The 20,198-nt window shown below is 38.4% G+C and overlaps 1 protein-coding gene across 1 annotated transcript in view; it reads left to right on the forward strand.

Moving 5' to 3' along the window:
- The first annotated feature begins 874 nt into the window (after nucleotides 1-874).
- MEGF9 (multiple EGF-like-domains 9) overlaps nucleotides 875-20,198 on the forward strand; it is a 112,497-nt gene continuing 93,173 nt past the window's right edge. Inside the window, exon 1 of the mRNA XM_012664447.1 lies at nucleotides 875-1,574. Within this exon, the coding sequence (XP_012519901.1) occupies nucleotides 992-1,574 (583 nt within the window). The 5' untranslated portion in view covers nucleotides 875-991. The remainder of the gene's footprint in view (nucleotides 1,575-20,198) is intronic.

The following is a 20,198-nucleotide window of genomic DNA, read 5'->3' on the forward strand; positions in this document are numbered from 1 at the left end:
TATCATCTCCATTTTAGTGGTCAAAAAACTGCGCTCGCTCGGGCCACAAAACCACCCAGCAAGAGACAAGAAGTTGAGGTTCAACCCCGTCCAATCCTATTTTTCCCGGGGTTTGGGGTAAAATGTGCATGTGAGTCTGTCTCCCCCAAGCAGGACGCTTGCACCTTCGGCTCCTGAAGGGTCTCCAGACCCCGTCGTCCAGCCTGGCACAACACCTGGCCCACAGCAGGTGCCTGCTGAGGGCTTAGGGTCTTCGTTCAGGGAGGCCCCCAGCAAGGGCCTCAGTTTCCACATCTCTGAAATAGGAATGGAAGCAAAGAGCTCGCAGGGCTGAGGCTGGGCTCTCTCAAACAGCAGAGAGAATGCTGAGCTCTATATCCTCGCTGCTGCCGCCCTAGCCCATCGAGGGGCTCCAGCCCAGTCCCCACCCGAGCCCGGTGCGGCGCCGGCGCCCCATTGTTCAGGAGGGCGGGGACGCTCCCCAGAGCGGGTTTCCAGCCCCGGGTTGCGCTCACAGCCCCGTAGAGCAGATGACTTGGCCCGGCTTCGGCCGTTCGGGGCGCGTCCTTTGTCTGCTCTGCAGCGCCCGGTGCCCGAGGCCCTCGCCCCGCTCCTTGGGTAGACAAAGCCGGGGCCGCCGCAAGCCCGGCGGGCTGGAGCTGGGCTCTCGCCACCCTCCTCCCGCCTTACGCACCGCCCCCTCCCCTGGACGCCCTATGATTGGCCAGCGGTGCTACAAAGAGGCCGGGAAGCGGGTGGATCACGTGGGCTAGCGTGGTCTCCCATTGGTCAGGCGAGGCTGCCAATCGAGGAGGGCGGGCTGTCCGCGCTCGGTCCGGTCTCTCCCTCCGCGTTGGGGCCCGCCCGCGGGGCCGGCCGCCTGTCAGAGGGAGGTGGCGATGGTGATCCTGGTGTCGGCGGCGGCGGCGGCGGCTTCCTTGGTCGGATTGCAAGGGGTAGAAAATGACTGACCAACTGACTGGCTGAATGAATGAATGGCGGAGCCGAGCGCGCCATGAGGAGCTTGCGGAGCCTGGGCGGCCTCGCCCTGTTGTGCTGCGCCGCCGCCGCTGCTGCCTCAGCCGTCTCGCCGGAGAATGTCACCGGTGGCGGCGGGGCCGCGGGGCAGGTGGACGCGTCGCCGGGCCCGGGGCTGCGGGGCGAACCCAGCTATACTTTCCCTAAGGCGACGGCTCCCACAGCCCAGGCCCGGAGGACTGGACCCCCGCGCACTACGGTCCGCCGACCCCTGGCTGCGAGCTCTTCAACCCAGTCTCTGGAGAACACCGCTCTTCGGGAGACAGCCGGACCTGCTTCGACCACCTTTCAGGCGCCGCTCGGCCCCTCGCCGACCACCCCTTCCGCGGTGGAACGCACTTCGGCCACCCCTCCGGCGCCGACCAGACCTGCGCCCACCACCCTTTCGACGACCACGGGCCCGGCGCCGACCACCCCTGTAGCCACCACCGTTCCGGCACCCACCACTCCCCGGACCCCGACCCCCGTTCTTCCCAGCAGCAGCAGCGTCCTGCCCACCCCACCTGCCACCAAGGGCCCCTCTCCACCTCCCCCAGGTGAGTCCCAGCGCTTCCTCACTGGCAGGACCCTCCCCAGCGGCTGTCCATCCTTACCCCAGCCCCTGCCATTCAGGGTTGGGCTCTTGGCTGTAATTTGTCATTTCTTGCCCCAAAGGCTCCCCAGATTTCGGCTCCCAAGGGGAGGTCCAAGCTCCAGCTAGCGCCTCCCACCCCCGTTTCTAATCTGGAAAGTCTTTTGTCCCCCCTGGGCTGTGCTCCCTCGGGAGGGGGTGGATGCCGTGTGGAAGATACCGCATCTCCTTCCGAGCAGGGCTTTCTGGCCTTTGTCAGAGACCCGGAATGGGCACAAACTTTTGGGTTGGTTTCGCTCCTGCAGCCACTTTGCCCGGTTATTTGGGGAAGTTTGTAAGCCAGCATAGTACCTCCTTCCACCAGTGGGTCAAAGCTGAATATAAGGGATTCCTCCCAGAGCTCCGGTTTCCTTGTTCATTTTTTCTTGTTTATGTAAATATCAGATGTGTGTGTGTGACAGGTGAAAGAGATATTGAGAGGATTTTGCTTACAAACAGTAGTACGGGCCACTTGAGGCCAAAAAATAAAAGTAAAAAAAGGCGTTGTAGTCCATGTTTTCCCTGCAAATAAGTGGATGCAGTAGGTCATTTGGGACAGGTGTGTATCTAGGTTGAGCACATGTGTAAATTAGGTTAAATCCCTCCCTTGCACTGTTTTTTCTTCCTCAATTACAAGGTCAATATATTTGGACAAATACGCAGTTTAGGCAGGGATGCCCATTTTTGTCTCCTTGAGCTAGAATGTTCAATTTTGCTGATGCTGATAAATGTCAATTTCTGTTTGAGTCCATGTAGAAAATAAGGCTCTTCCTACTGGTTAAAGTCTTAAAGCAAAGTTAGAAACAGCTCCTATTCTTTCCCTTTTAAATCTAGAGTGGGCTTGAAACTAAACAAATAAAACCTACCATGTCAAGATGTTAGGCAAGAGTTTCTGAGTTCTTTTGCTTTGAGACAGGGTGGAGATTTGCCCAAACCATTTGTCTAGCTGGATCTCTGACCTAAATCTTAGGCTCAGTAATTTACTGTGGAATCAGGTATGGACTTTGGACTATAATTGAGTTTGTAGACAATTTTCTCACATGGTTATTTATGAGCCTTAATACAGTCTTGAATCTTGGGTTGGAGCTTGGCAACGACATAAGTAGGAATGCAAATTATTCACCCGTAAAAAGCCAAGTTTGCATCTCTTCCAACTCGGAGTGTATTAACTAGCTAGGTTTTACTTGTAACTCTTTTTGGCCTTCATTTAGAGAGATCGACATATAACTGATAGACAAGCATAGTGGTTGAGAGTATGGACTCTGGAGTTTAATCTTAGGTTTCAATCCTAGCTCTGCCCCTTATTAGTTGCATAAGCTTGGGCAGCTAGCTCACCTGACCTCTCTGGCCTCAGTTTCTTCATCTGTGAAATGAAGTTAATAAGACTACTTAACCTCATTGGATTGCTGTGACGATGGAATAAGTTATACATTTACAGTGCTTCTAACAGTTCCCGGTGCAGAATAAGCACCGTATGCGTTGGCTATGCTGATGGTCAGGCCTAGGCCCCCACCTCCTTTATTTTATAGATAGAAAGCATTTGAGAAAACTAGTAGGGACTTGTGATTTTTACATGTTTTAGTAAAATATAATAGAAAGAGGATGGATTTGATTTTCTGGAATTTTAAACACGCAGTAGCACTTAAGTAGCAAGATCACTTACTTTGGTTAGTATCTGATAAATAAGTCTGTATAATTGATGTTATTTTACTTTTATTATTTTTGTATTGTTATTTTTAAACTACAAAGGTAACCCTTACTGGCAAAAATATACAAACAACCAGAAGTCTACAAGGGAAAAAGTGAAAGTCACTCCTTCACTGCCTCCTAGTTCCAGTCAGTCCCTAGAGGTTACTACTGTTGGCAGTTTGTCGAATCTTTTTTCAAACATTGTGCTGGGCATATATGAACATACACACAGAGTATTTTAAAATAGATTTTAAAAAATCAAAACGGAATAATTCCATGTTGTTTTGCAACTTGTGGTATCCATTTAATTATGTACCATGGACTTTTTTTTTATGTCAGTACCTAGAGTCTACCTTATTCTTTTTAACAGTTGCATTTTCCATTGTAAGAATGTCCCATAATTTATTTAACCAATCCTTTATTTATGGACACCTAGATTGCTTCTGGGCTTCACTTTAAAAAGCACAGAGAAGGGGCACAGGGTGTTCTTACTAAGTCCATCATATATTTATATTCTCTAATACTTTGGAGTTTCTTAGAATCCAGATCAATTTTAAGTGAAGTAAAGCTGGACTGATTAATATTTGCCATCTGAAATGTTGTTCAAAGCTTTTAGTAATTGCCATGGACTGATATTATGCTTACATCTATGCTGGTCTTTGAGTGGCAAAAGTTTTAGAAGAGTGTCCAACTTTGATAATTCTGTGTTTTAAATATTCTATACTTTGTACTTTTCTGTGAATTTGCTCTAGATTGCCAGTGTCTAGTTCTCAGCAGCTGAACTGACTTTGTGGGCCTATTGATAGGCAATTTTAGCTTTACAGTGATAAGATCAAGTATGGACTTTTTATGTGAGCATGGGTTCCAGCCTACTTTAAACAGTAAACATATCTCTTTGGCAGAAGGAAAACTTCTAATTGAATTTGAGAGAACTAGTTTGGCTTGCAAAGTTGGATTCCCTGGCATTTGGGAAGATGATTGTACAGGGTTTTTTATGTCAATGTTCTTATAAGGACTGAGTGCCACTGATAATATATTATTTGATTGGATAGGTCTTATAGCTGCTTTTTGAATTAAGAAGAATTTCTTTCATAGAGATCTAGCTGAGAGCTCTTGCCTGGCCCTCAGTTAGGGCCCTCTTTTGTTTACAGGGACACTGATCTGAAAACTGAAACTAATTACCCAGCAAGCAGGCACTTTCCTCCCCAAACCTGGCAAAACATTCAGCTGATTGGTTGGTTGGTTAGGACATTTTAAGCAGGGTGAAGGGAGATGCTCTGACAATGGAGAGTAATAATAATCAGCAATAAGACATTGAGGTAATGACAAATGTTTTATTTTTAAAATTACGGACTTTTAGGGCTAGATAGGACCTAAGAAGCCACTACCTCGTAGCATGGCCCTACATTTGAAGAAATACTTCCATGGGCATAGCCAAAATATTTCTCCTTGTAGTTAACTGACTAATCTGGTTCTGCCTTTTGGGGCCATGCAGAACAAGTCTGCTGTCTCTGTGCCATGATGGTTCTTCGGGATTTGGGGACAGCGATTATGCTCCCTCTGAGTCTAAGTAACCTCAGCTTCTTCAACTGGTCTTTATGTGACATGGTTTCAAATCCCCTCATTATCCTAGTCACCTCTCTTCTGGTCTTTTTCAGTCTTTCTCTGTCTCTCCTAAAATATGGAACAGAGCTGACTGTAATACTCCAGATGTGCTCTAACTAGCTCATAGCAGAGAGGGCCGTTGCCTTGTTCTTTCTGGATGGGATTCTGCTGTTGATGTGGTTAGTCCCTAATCACAGTAGCTTTTTTGGCAGCCATATGATGTTGCTGACTCATTGAGTTCATTAAGATAGCTCAGTCTTTATTTATCTTTTAATATATGCTAGATGAGTCTTCCTTCATTCTGGACTTGGAAATTCTTGTCGTTTTCTAAAGTATAATCTGAGACATTTACTGAATTTATAAGATTGGTTGTGTTAGATTCAAGTCATCCTTTTAGATCCCAAGTCTGTCAGTGTACTCCACCCAGTTTATTCACATTTACCTGCAGGGTGTTCCTATAGACTGAGTCTAAGGACAAGTTAGGGCAGGTTATTCTTACCTCATAAGGGAGAGTAAATTTATGAATGATAAAACAGTTGGGAAGGGAAGGGATGATAGTTTAGATTAGTTCTGAAGAGTCTCTTTCAGCTCTGAAGTTCTATGATGATTTAGTATGCATGATTCAAGGCACATTTATGCCCCCCTAAAGAGCCTTAATTATTTATTTGTGATCTAAGTGATGAGACTAGACTTTGTTTAAGCAAGCCCTAGAATTTAGAATTTGAAAACTCTGACTACTGTGATTACTGTAAATAAAATATTACAAACGGATTATATGAGAACATCCTGGGAATACAGGGCCCTCCTAACTGTACTGGGAAATGTATTCTTCATCCTAATGTGCTCTACTACTAGGACTACTAGGTTTAGTATCTTACTTACTTGTGGTTATTTAAAAAGATGCCATTTATTTTAAGGAAATAGAAACTGTTCAGGCTTCAAAGGTAATATAGATCCACAGTCTTTTATCCAAAACTCAGGGGTTTGAATGTGTTTCAGAATTTAGAATTATTGAGAGTTTAGGAAGTTAATAAATACATCCCAGTGAATTGAGGCAGCATCCTATAATCAAACACATTAAGATATCTACAGCAAAATGCATGTATATTCACACTGAGTGGGATAAATAAAGACTGTAAATAGTCTTGTACTTGCTCAGGTCAGATTTGGATACCAAATGCATTCAGGGCAGGGCAGGTATTTGCCACCAAATGAGTTACAGAAAAATTTTTGGTTTTGGAGTTTCTGGTATTTAGCATCGGGTTTGAGGGATTGTGGATCATTGTAATAGCAATTGCAAATACACTGTGTTCCTGGCACTATTCTGAGTGCCTTAAATATATTAACTCATTTAATCCTCAGAGTAGTTAGGTGCTATTATTATCCTCATTTTATAGCTAAGGAAACTTAAGTCCTAGAGAAGCCCTGCTATGGTGGAACCTATATTCAAACCCAGTCAGTCTGGCTCCAGAATCTGTATTATTGTCATTTAAATAAATACAGTTGTCTAGAAGAGAAAATTAGTAAACCATTTTGCTAGAAATATTGGTCCTTGGATATTAACCTGAAAAAATTTCTACTGTTCTTAGCATTTACTCCCTTTGCTCCATTGTGTGCTATTCATTTACCTCCTTGAATTTTCTGTTTTGCAGTGTTTTACAATGGTGATATTAAATTAGAGCTCTTATTTTTCCTTTGATTGGGTTCTGAGCTCATCTGTTATAGAGAAATTTGTATTCTTTTTAGGGCCAGGCCCAGGGACTTCTAAATTTACTATATCTTATTCCTGGCCTAAGTTCCTAGCTTTCTGTAGAAATTCCTTAGTCTGATTAGGACTTTCTGAACCAGTATAAACTCCAGAACATTAGTTTCAAATCTCCTGAATTATGTCCCCAGGAAGCCTTCTGGCTAGTTGAAAATTTACACACTGAAATAATCTGACTAGGTCTTTTTATCTTGATTTTTTTAAAAAGACCCATTAAATTAAAGTGTACATTACTTTTCATCTCAGTGTTTCTAAACATGTATATATTAACTTCCAGACGTCCTGGCACCCTTATAAAAAGAATGAAAGAAAAGTATCACAGTGCCGTTTTTACTGATGGGTAAATTATGGGTAGAGAGATTTCTGCTCTAGGGCACTTTAATAGATCAGAAGGAAATAGAAATATAAGACCTTGTTTAGATGAAAGACAGTGTCAGATGATATTTTTAGTTATAAATAGCTTTAATCCATGCTTTTTGCCTTGATCTTGATTTTTGTTTTCTTTAGATGTGATATAAAAATCTTTATTACTAATGTTGACATTATATTATAGGCACCTCTTCTGTGATCACTTAGTCTTTTTTAAAGTATACATTTTGATTTATCTGTTTTTCACTAGAAACGACTACCGTAACGGCACTGGTAACTTCAAAGGAGGGATTTTTTAAAATTGTGATGAAAAAGATAATATCTGGATACATATTTTTGAATCACAGTAAAGGTTTACTCAGAATAATTCTTTTAGGTGTGTATCTATGATAAATGTGTGTCAAAATAATCCCTCTAGTAATGCCACTGTTCCACAGATAATTATTATTGTCAGAAGAAATTTTCCCCCATTATTTTTTCTTCATTAAACAAAAAATCTTTCTTCCATTCTCCTTGCTCATTTTTTAAAATTTAAACTCCTCTATGTGTTCCCCTCACTCTTATTCTTAGCCCCATCTATTCTTTCCATGATCCTTAAAGAACCAAATTACCCTCTCTATTTAACAATTTACCACTTTGTCCTCCTTCAGTGCCTCCTCAAAGCCTAATTCTCTCAAGAAGTCTTTCTAGATGAACAAAAAGTCCTTGAAGATGTCCTGGTATCAGGGTGCACAGGGTCGAACACTTTGCACTTAGAATAAAACCTGTCTTTCTCTGTAACTTTGACTCTTTTCCTATTGATTTGTTTTTAGTCTATTTAATTTAGATTATTTAGCCCTGTTAATAAGAAAATGTCGTTTATACAATATTCAGAACAGGGTATTAATTCTCTTTTTTCAGAAAAATGGAGAAAAGATTTTCATTTTGCTCTGTGGTCTTCTTTATTATCCAGCTCTTTCTCCCCTTCTCCTGAGGAACAATAAAGAAAAAACTTTAATAATGGAAATTATCTGCCTCTAAATAATTTAAACACTTTGACTAAGTAGCAAATTTCTTTTTCTATTGATTGATTGATTGATTGATTGATTGAGACGAGTCTTACTCTGTTGCCTGGGCTAGAGTGCCATGGCGTCAGCGTAGCTCACAGCAACCTCAAACTCCTGGGCTCAAGCGATCCTTCTGCCTCAGCCTCCTGAGAGTAGCTGGGACTGCAGGCAAGCGCCACCATGCCCAGCTAATTTTTTTCTCTACATATTTTAGTTGTCCAGCAAATTTTCTTTCTATTTTTAGTAGAGACGGGGGTCTCGCTCTTGCTCAGGCCGGCCTCGAACTCCTTGAGCTCAAACTATCCCCCAGTCTCAGCCTCCCAGAGTGCTAGGATTACAGGTGTGAGCCCCTGTGCCCGGCCTTCTTTTTCTATTTATGAATAACATGAGCTGTTTTTCTTGGTAGGTAGATTTGGGATGCATACCAACATAAAAGGCCTAATTTGGTTGAGAAACAAATGTTTGATTTTAAAAAAATTATTTCAAATTTTTAATTATGGGTACATAATAGTTGTATATTTTTATAGGGTACATGTGATCTTTTGAATGACAGAATTTCCCCTGTAGAAATCTAATTAAAGTTAATAGTGAATAGGGTGCTTCTAATAATTAACAAGTTTGCAATGAATCTCTAAGACTTTGCCATCCATATTTTGTTGATTTCTGGGTATTATGTGAATGAAAAATGCTTTACTTCTGTCACCTGTTGGTATTTTTATTGGTGAATATTGTCCAGATCTTTACAGGTTTTTAGTGGGTTTCACATTTGATAGTTTGTATTTCGAACTGTTGTCTTTTATTTTGTTAAGTGTAAATATTTGACTTACCTGGCCATATTTAAACAATGAAACAATGGTATTTGGAGAAGACAATTGCTTACTTTATATTTTCTTTCCTAGGCACTATACAGGGCTGAATGTTATGGAAAGAGGCCCGTAGTAATTGAAAGTAAATGGTGATGGAGATAACAAGGTCAACTACAGAACATGATTGGGAGGGCTGATGTAAATTTCACTTCTTCATATTGAAATATGATTTACTTTCCTAATGTAGGAATCTGTTTGGAATTCCTTAAAATCTTAATCTGCTGTTTCACTTCTACTGCCTCATGTCAGTGTGTTAGCACCAATGATACTTAGTATTCTCACCTCTCATTTTTAATGTGAAATTTAACAGTTTGGCAGGGAAGGCAACCAATGTTAACTGAGCACATATTATTATATGCCTAATTACCTGTCAGGATTTTTTTTGCATACATCGTGTCATTTAATTCTTAAACAATGCAATAGTTAACTATTATTATCCTTACCTTATAAATGGCAAATGCTGAGATTTGGAAAGTTAAAGTATTTTGCCTATGCCTATCAGGTTTACAAACTCCATGAGGGCAGGGACTTCTGTTTGTTTTGTTCACAGTTACATCCCTACTGTGCAGCCCAAATAGATTGTCACTAAATATTCAGTGATTGAATGAGTGGAAAGAAGGAGAGGTTGTAGCTACACTAGACACGCAGTGTATTCTTGAGGAAAATAATGTAATTATGGCCTTTTCTTCTAGTTTAGAAATGAAATTTCTCCTTCGTTCATAAGTGATACTATGAGGAATAGTATAAAACTTATTTAGGGCAAGTGGAGCTCTTTGAGATCTAGCGTATTATATTAATTATTCATTTTTTGTTATATAACTTTGTCCCTTCTATTTTTCTTAAAGGAAGAACAACAATGGACAAATGAACATCTGATGACTTTTGTAGAAAGAGTAGCTAAGTTGGAAAAGCTTAGCACTTGTCTGTAAGATGTGGGACCCTAAGTTCTTTTGCTAGTTCTTTTACTAGTCCTATGATCTAGTAAAAGCAAGTAATTTCATCTTTTAAATGAGTTAGACTAGATTTTTGGTTTTTAAATTGTATTCTTTGAGTACTAGGGTTTCTCAGATGTGTTTGGGAGCCAGTATAGAGGCCAAGTGGACCCTTTGCCCCCAACCCTCACCTCTCACCCACACATCACCACCCACACTTTAATCAGCTCTGCTTTCATTTGGTTTATATATTGGATTTGTTCTTTCAGTAAAGATTTTTGAAATGGGAATTCTCCTACTGTAAAATTCTGTGATAAAGAAATAGCCATTAAAATGTTTACATTATGTTAAGTAGCAATATACATAAGAGGAAAGAAATATACCAAATGTTAATTGGTTAAAGCTAAGTAATGGGAGTATGGGTAATTTTAATTACTCTTTGTGTTTTTCTGAATTTTTTGAGTTTTTAAATGAATATATCCAATTTTAAGCTCGTAGTCATAAAAATAAATTAATAAAACTTAAAAATGAATAAAAAGTTGTGATAAACTCAGTAAGCCTTTACTTATATGAACTCAGGTCAGGTGATTTTACCCACGTCCACTTAACTATAATATCTGTTATTGACTCAGCAAGTTTGATCTGCATCAGAGGTATTTGCTTAGTCTCAGTGAGTTGGGGTTCTGAAGAAAGGATATTGTTGAAGACCGTACCCAAGAAAGGAGACTGTTCTGCAACCTGACAAATCTTAAACATAGAATAGGGATGACATATCTAAGATCTGGTACCTTTAGGGAAGGTTTAACTGAGATCTTCAGCAGAGGCTGAAAACAGAGAGCTGGTTCTGTCTTCATTTCATTCTGTCTAGAGAATTTAAAGCATGCACTTCAAAATTAATTTAAGTAGCTTATTGACACAGATCTTGTGTAAATTGTGCAAAATTTGAATTCATGGCATTGTTCACAGTCTTTACCAATAGATCTTTGATTGTTTCTTCCTTTAAAGATACAGAGCCCCCAAAAGTTGGTTTCTGTCTGTCCATATATTTTGCAATTAGATCAGGTGGGATTACTTTTATACTGGTAATATAACAGCTGTTCTATATGATGCTTTTCCAGGGAGACAGCTAAGCTCCAAGAGAAGGGGAAATTTATTCATTTGGAAAAAGGAATGTGTTCTGCCTAGTCATAAGAAAAACGATAAGGAGTAGGAATGTTTTCAACCTGGCTGGGGAATGTTAATAACCTTTATTTAGTAAATTTTAGACCCTTTAGATAACTGATTCTGGAAACCTGTTTCAGTCTTGCATGCTCCCTAGAAACTGGCATATTACCAGAGATCTTATTAGATTTTTATTATTTTGTTGTTTAAAAATCTAGTGCTTTTACTTGATGTATGTGAGCAAAAGGAAGAGGTTGGAAGTTATTAGCATTGTTAACTGTAAGTCAAACATCATATTCCCTAGTTTCTTTTAATTTTGGAAATGGTCTTTAAAGGTGAAAATTCTTGAAAAATATTCTAGGAAAAGTTTAGATGTTGTCTGCTTTGAAATAAATTGGATGAACTAAATAGCTTTTTAGATTCTCTTCAATCCTGTCTATCATTTATAGTGACATGATGGTGGTAGTTTGGGAAGGGTTACTGGAAATAATGGGGGGAAAGAGAATAGGCTTGGCATTCCAACATATTTATCCTGTTTTATATTTGTATTGAGGCTTGATTAGAGGAAGGTACTGGGCTTTTTCTGCTGTATATTTCTCATTTGACTTTATATTTGTTATAATCCTACAGTGTGTTTTTATCAGTTCTATATGAACAGCATTACCAGGATAGCCCCACCATCCACTGATGTTGTGTGGGTTAATGAATAGTTATAAAGTGTACCAAAACCACAAAGCAGTCTAGCTGTTGGTTATTATTATACTGAATTGTTGGTGTATATCCTGCAAACCTATCCTGTTCAACTGGTTTTAGTTTTTAAGTTAGTTTATTGCTTCAACTTGTCTACAAAGACAGGGGTGAATGGTCCAGCTAATCAGTGGAATGGCAGAACTAAGTTGCAGTCTTTCTTTCCCTTCACTTTTTGAGTTATTGAGCACATTTTTTTAAATGTCTCTGTGACTATAAAATGAAACCTGTTACTTCCAGTCTCCCTAGGTTTTTGAGAAGTAACACATGTAAATTACTTTGGGCTTTTCTCAAACACAAAGGCTTTATAGAATTCAAGCTGTTTTCTTGTGTTCTTTCTAGATTACATGGTTTATATTAGCTTATAATGTAAACAAGATAGCTTTAATTAAATACAACAAAGAAATAAACACATTTACTTGTGGTTTCTTTATACAAAATATATTTTTGTGCTATTTTGTAGTTGACATATTTGTATAATTTATACACAATTACGGTATTTTCCAAAGGTTTAGGATCCTTTAATATTATTTTTCCTCTCTTACTACCTTGAGAAAACAAAATAATTTTTGTCTCATATTAATTAACTCACAACATAAATAAGTTGTGCTTTATAAATCTTTAATATTATTTTTGGTTGATCTGTTTAGAATGGATTCTACTTATTTTTTTAATGATTACAAAAATAATATATGTTCATTTTAGAAAATGTAAAGTATAAGGACAAAAAATGAATCTAGAGTTAACTAAAGGTAACAATTTCATGGTCACTACAGAATTTTTTTATATCAGTATATATGTTAACCTCCTCCCTGCCATTGAGATAGTTCTGTATGGATGTACTGCTCTGAAACTGCTCTTTAGCATAATATATTTCAAACCTTTAAACATTTTGAAATGGGACATCTTTCAAATGGAGTTTAAAGTAGTACCGTTGGTGCTATTACTGTTATTTATCAAATTTTGAGCACCTACTATGTTCAAATTACCAAATTAGGTGCCTCCTAATAGTTACAGGAAAACTATCCCATAAAGCATTTTATCACTGAGTTTAATATTTTATTGCTGTGTATATTGCTTCATTTCTCACAGCAATAAATGAGATCACTTATTTGTTATGAAAACAGAGGTGTGAGTTGGATTTAGTACTCTGCTGAAGACAAATATACGACAGATCAAAATGTGAAAAAAATCCACCATATTTAAATTATTTGTCATGTCACTGAAAAAAACATAAATGTATTTTGAATAGTGATCTAAGACTCCGTATGATGCTTTCCTTGGGGCTTGGTACTCTTTGACAGAACCAAACCAGTGACTGTTTTTCTTGTCTGCTCCAGCACAAGCATGATTTGTCTTGGGTTCAAGTGGCCCCTGAAAGCCCAAAGCAGTATGGAATCAAGCCAGGCATTTGGTATTTTTCAGTCCTGTGGTGAGAGAAGTCAAGGTGCCCATCTGCCTGGCTCATACCTTGCCAGGCCTAGGTGCTATGCTAAAGAGTATGCGAAAGAATGGCTCTGGCCTTTAGGAAACTCACATCTAGTTTACAGAATGATCCCTGTTCTCTGAAATTTGAACTTTGAAATTAAAGCGATAATGAACCATCATGTTGTTGAGAGAGAACTGAATTAATTAATGCATGTAAAACACTTAATTTAGTAGTGCTTAATAATCAGCACATAGTAAAGACTCAAAGTCAACTATTATTATTAATACTGTTTTTATTACCTATGCACAATGTTTGAAAAACAGCAGGGAGAACTGTGTTAATTCTAGATTAATAAACTTACCAGTTTCATTGATAAAATTTGTAGACCGATAACACATTGATAATCAGGAAGCCTTGCACATTGTCACAGATTAACTTGCTCTACTAGGTGGTTCTAAGGTGCGGGGTAGGACCAATATGCTTGAGATGAAGGCTACCTCCTCTCCTTCCAGAGTGGCCCAGGTCAAGCCAGAATTATCCTGTGTCAGTTGTCAGATATAGCAGTAATGATACTGCTCAGAACTAGACTATTTGGAAACTATTTTTAAAAAGCAAATTCAAAGGTAGGACTTCAGAGAATCCCTGAAATAGTTATTGTCCAGTTCTGGTGGCTGTATAACCCTCTGGGATCTTTTGTAGGTATCAGGCCCTAGCCACAAATGACCTAGTAAAGTGAAAATAAAATTGGGCCTATAGAAAGACATAACCACTCAATTTTATGTTAGTAGCACATTGATATTTTTAAAAACATGCCCCAAACAACAGACACAGATGAAAGTCACATAATCTTCCTGGACTTCAATACCATCCTCTGTAACATGAATGTAATAGTACCTACCTAATAGGGCTCTTGAATGTTGGATCTAGAATTCAAAACCAGTTCTGTCTGACTCAGAGGTCTGTGCCCTTTTTTCCCTTTGACTAAACTATGCTGCCAAAGCAGATGGGAGTTGCAGAAAATGAAATAAAGCATTCAGTGGTTACAGAGCACATTTTGGGTTCTGTTTTTGTCACCTCCCCTTACCTCCCCCAGCAAACTTGTACATTTTTCTCTCAGCACTGGTTCTGAGTTGTACACAGTGATCCAGGTTGCTTTTCAGTAGCTATTGTGAAAATCAAACTTAGATCAAAGAGTGTTTCTCAAAGGCAGATAATGGGTGTGGAGTGGAGGTGGAGAGAGGAGATAATGGTGAAAATTAGATGAGGGTAAACAGGTAGAAAAGCGTGGTAAATGTAAAACAGAACTGAACAGTAACTCTGTGATTGTCTATTCAGCACCAGAGGACTGGTGCTAACAGAGACAATGTAATGCTTATTAGCATTTGGCAAGTAATACTGCACACTGTGAAATGGCAGTATTGATTTTTTTTTGACTTGACAATAAAACCTTTCATTTTTAACTTAATATGGACTCTAGATCAAGATGCTAATGCAAAATAATACATTGTAAAAAAAATAGCAGGTGATATTTGATTACATAAAAGTCATAGAGGAATGTCATATTTGTAAATGTGATTCATACTTCTGCCAGTAGCCTCAGGATGCATTCCCCGTCCCCATTTTATAAACTTCCCTCTTCAGTCAAAAGTCAGTTGTCTCTCAGATTAGACTAAGGAGCACCTATTATTCAACTATATGATCTACTTACAAAATTATTGACAGATGATATAAAAAAATTTGGAGGATTTATGTTTATTAGAAATAACTAAATAGTTTCAGTTTGTATGACATTAGTACTCAACAATAACAATGTTATTATTACATCCTGCAAGTACATAAGTATAGCAGTCAGATCAAACTGTACAACTATGGATGTGGAGAATATGTATACAGTGCAAAACCTAATCATATTTGCCTAGTTAATAATTTAATATATTTCAGTACAATTCTGCTATTAATCATTATTAGGCGATCCCAGCCCATGAAGCTCAAGTTCTTTAATATGACTTAAAACTTTTCCATGATCTGTCTCTGTCCTCACTTCCTATACTCTGCTCCTTGTGCTTTAAACTGTAGCAGAATCAAAATGCTTATATTTCTCCCCAAATACTGTGCTTATTTTCATCATCATTATTATTAATAAAGCAATCATCTATGAAGGTCTTGCTCTTTGTCAAATACTAAGAGCTTTAACTGAATTACCATGACCTCATTTAATTCTCGAAAGAACCTAATAAGAAATATGTGTTATTATCACCACTTTACTAAACAGGATTTGGGGTTTTGAGAGTTTAAATACACTGAACAAGGTTTCATAGCTAGTACAACGTAGAACCTTGATTCAGATTCAGATCTGTCTAGCCTTAGAGCCTCCTCTCCTAATCATTAAGCTAACTGGATTCTCCTTACTTTGCTTATGCTGTTCCCTCTGCCTAGAATGCCTCTTCAGTTTCAATAGGGACCTTAACTGTAAGCAATAGAAATCAACACTAGTTGATTTAAACAGAAGTGGGGCTTGTTAAAAAGGTTTTGAGGAGTTCACAGAATCTCCAGGGGAACTAAATTCAGGCTATGGAGCTAGAGGTAATAGCCAATCGTGTCCAATGAATATGCCACTGATACCACCACTAAGTGTTAGATGCTATAGTTTTCATCACTAACAGTGCTAACCTGGGTACTAGATGTAGCAACTACTACTGCCACTTGTCATATTGCATTTGTGTCCCCCTCTGCCACCAGATAGAGGGCCTCATACCCATTCCTTTGAATCATTCATTTCTAATTCTAAGCCAGGTGAGGGTGGGTCTGATTGTTGGAGCCTCAATCACTGGCCCTTGCCCTGGCTGCAGGGGAGGCCAGGAAAACAAGAATCTGATATTATGAACCTCTGTGGTGGGGTATCAAGGCTCAACATATGGAGAATTCCCCCCAGGGAGGGATTCTGAGATAGTGGGAAATTATACTATGATTACTAGGCTGCCAAAAAGAATAACAGAGGTCTACCACACCCCTTTCTTTGGCTACCTGATAAACTTATTTGTCATTAAAAAACATCATCCGTGAAGCCTCCTATTGTACCTTATACATTCTAACATTACTGTACTTTTTTTATTACTTGCTTTTTAAGGACTCTTGTTTTAATTATTACTTGTCTGTGTAACTGAGTCTTCTGTACCTTATTCTCAAGTAGTTTTACAGGCTATGTCTTACTGATGTTCACACTTCCTAACATCTACCTAGGATACTGTTCAGCATATAGTAGATACTCAATAAATGGTTGAACTACGTCGATGCATAAATCCTCCCCTCTCACCACTACTAGAATGTAAGTTCTGTAAAGGCAGGGGTTTTTGTCTTTGTGTGTCTCTCTCTCTTTTTTTCTAACTACTGTGTGCCCAGCACCTAGATTAATTCCTAATATATGGTAGGTCTTCAAAAATATTTATTAATAATTAAATACTCCTAAATAGTAAATTATTTATCTCTGGAAATGATACTGTCAGAAAGACCTTTGAATGCAAATGGGAAATTCAAAGCACTATGTCATAATTTCCAACTAGACCACAAACAATAAGAGGATGGAAACTGCCTTATTCATCTTTGGCTACCTCTTCCTCCTATGCAGAAACATAACCAGAAATAGGCAACTTGGAATTCTTTCCTAGACCTACCACCATAGTTGCTAGCCACAAAAATGGCCCGAAGTACCACACCTGCTCAACATGAAACCTTTTTATTGTCCCCTTTTGTGTATAACCAGCTATATCCTGAGATTGCATCTATTTCAGAAAGAAAAGGCTGTTGGGCAAATGTTCTTGTTCCTGTTTTAAAAAGTATAATAACCTAGGGCAATAGCATCCGACTTTGAAGAAATGAAAGCCCATAATTGTGAAATGATTTGTATAAGGACAGTGGAATAGCAGAGATGGATGTAGACCAGAGTTCTGTGGCTTTTAGAGGTAAGCATTTTGATGGAAACAAAAGTACAATTAAATCAAATTGAAAGAGAGCTTTTGTTAAAGCTAACTTAAGAATCATTATTAATGATACCTATTATGTCTGGAGCAAGACTACCTAGATTTGAATTCTTTTCTCTACCACTTAATGTGTGACCTTGACTGTGTCTTAGGTTCCTCATCTATCAAATGGGCATAGTAATAGTGTCTGTTATACAGAGTTATTATAAGAACTAAACAATAACATATGCAAAGCATGTTATTAGAATTACTGGCATGAATTGGCCTTCTAAATGTAAGCTGCTTCTTCTTCCTATATTTTGAATATCTAGTCCTTCAAACTTTCTACTTTACTACTTCCAGTCCTTTTAATTCTTCACTACCTCTAATCCTTCCAATTCTGATAAGTAGTGTTACCTCATATTACAAATGAGGAACCTGAGTCTAAGATGAGGTTAAGTTGTTTGCCCAATAGTCACATGGCCGAGAAGTGCTAGTTAGCTGGGACTCAAGCCTGTATCTGTCTTACTTTTGAAGCTCTTTCTATCATGACAAAATAACATGCTAAAAGTAGATTGAGGTTAATGCACTCTGTTATATCCTCCTAACTACTGTTTGTTTTAGTGCATCTTTCCCCTCTGCCACCTTTGATTCTCCTTTCTGATTTGTAGTCATTGTTTTTGTCCGTAATTACAGCTCTCTACAGTTTTTCTCTTGATTCTTTGGAGTAGAAAGTATGCATTTTACCTGAAAGAACAAAGCATATCCTCACATACTACTCTGTCCATTTTAATTTTGCTTTTATTTATTTATTTTTTTGTAGCCTAATTGGTCTGTACAGTGGATTGGTTTCCAGAGGAGAAGATTTGGATATCTGTTATCAGTCAGATGATCAAATTTATACATTACCCAGATGGCATTTAAGGGCAAATAGCATACATCCAAAAACTGTATAAAAGGTGAAACACAAGTTGATCAGAAATAGAGATGATAGCAAATAACGGTATTGAGTTGCTACAAAAGCTTCACACCCTAATAATGTACTTTTGTGTGTATTATTTTTAACTGATGCATAAAACTTCTGAAAAATTCCAAATAGATTCTAGACATTTGTTGCAAAAAACAAAAGTTTACTTAAACTCTCTGTTTTAGAGAATGATTTTTCTTAGCATATGGTCTTTCTTGTTAACAATAGACCATTTAACAGTTTATCAGAAAGTAAGCATTTCTCTTTGCTGAATTTCTTTCAGTTGATGATCATATGTAATAGAATACTCATTTAGAAAGACACACACTTAAAACCAGTGATCAAGTAGTCTTCAGAGACTAAAGCCACAAGTAGCATGATGCTATTACTTTTATTTTCTTATTGTTTAACCAATCTTCAATGGTAGTTTCCTCTTTCTTCTTTTCTCCTTCTTCTTCCTTTTTTTTTTTTTTTTTTTTTTTGTTAACCAGACAAGATTTCAGATCCTCCTTACTCCTGGTTTAGTTTTTTCTTGCCATGCTCAAATTGGTCTTTAACTGTGATTCATGAAGATGGTTCTGCTTGACTTTCCACTCACTTTTATTTAAGTAATAGGGAAAAGGTTAGGTTTTCATCAATAAGTGTATACTGGGCTTTCTGTGTTAACAAAATAAGATTCTTTTACATTTATCAGATCTTTGTTAATCACCCATTGTGCACCTAGCTGGGCTAGATAGATGCTGGAGAGACAAATAAGATACAGTTTCTGTCCTTGAAAACATAGTGGAGGATACAGAAAATTAGACTACAGATTGGTAAGTCCCATTATAGTGGTATGCACAGGGTACTACAGGAGCAAAGAGGACTTCTCAACCAGACTTTTAGGGGGTTAAAGATTATGTCAAGGAAGGCTTTCTGGAGGATGTTTTCTCTGAGCTGAGTCTTAAGAACAAATAGGGATTATCTCAGTGGAGAAGGCGGAGAGCACTCTTAGAAGGAAAAGGGAGCAATAGCATGTGAAAAAGTATAGTGTAAGAAAGCATGTGCATGACCTGTTTAGGGAACTGAAATCCTGAGTGGCTAGAGTAGGGGAGGAGAGAATATGTGAGATTGGAATGGGGAATGCTGAGATTTGAGACCGGAATGGTCAAGAGTTGTCAAATCATGAAGTGGTTTCCATGTCATGCTCAGAAATTTATTCTAAAAGCCATGAAGAATTATAAACCAGGAAGTGACATGGTAAGATTTGTGTTTGGCAAGATCAGTCTGGAGACTGTAATGTATTTCTAAAAGTGTAAATGATCCCAAGCAAAGATAATTAGAGGCCTGTGATTATCTCTTTAAATCTTTTCTAGCATTAATTTTGGATTAAAGGGTTTACATGGTAAGATACCATAATAATAGAGGAGACATGATTAGTTTTCTATCTTCTCTTATTAAGCAAACATTTGAAACCCATTTTACTTGTTGCTATAACACCTGGACATAAGTAACTAAAATTAGAGACTCAACAAATAAAGCTAGCAATGGATGCTAGCTAGTCCTCTTAACGTATCCGGTGTTAGATTGAACAAACGCAAGTGCCTCCTGTGTGCCAGACACTGTGCTAGGAACTGAGAAGAGAATGGTGGATGACTTAGGCATCCACAGTCTGGTGGAGAGACAGACTCATACACAAATGCAAATCTCTACAATACCTATGTATTAGATTCCTTTATGTACATTTTCACTTTACATCTTTACCTTAAACATCCAAAGTATGGATGAGAAAACCGAGGATGAGAGGTATTTAACTTACTCATGGGTCATGTAATAATGATAAATAGCCAAAATTCGATATTCAAAGTACCTAACTCCGAATTTTTTTCTATTTTTTTCCAACACCATATTACACGGCTTCTCCTGCCAAGTTGATAATGTATTTATACTTAAAAAATTTTTAATGTCTTGAGTTTGTTTGAAGATGTATACTTTTGAGGCTGAAGTAGTTTTCTTCCCCTCTTCTCTTAATTCTTTCT

Source organism: Propithecus coquereli, unplaced genomic scaffold (assembly GCF_000956105.1).
Source record: "Propithecus coquereli isolate 6110/MARCELLA unplaced genomic scaffold, Pcoq_1.0 Scaffold89, whole genome shotgun sequence".
Taxonomy (NCBI): domain Eukaryota; kingdom Metazoa; phylum Chordata; class Mammalia; order Primates; family Indriidae; genus Propithecus; species Propithecus coquereli.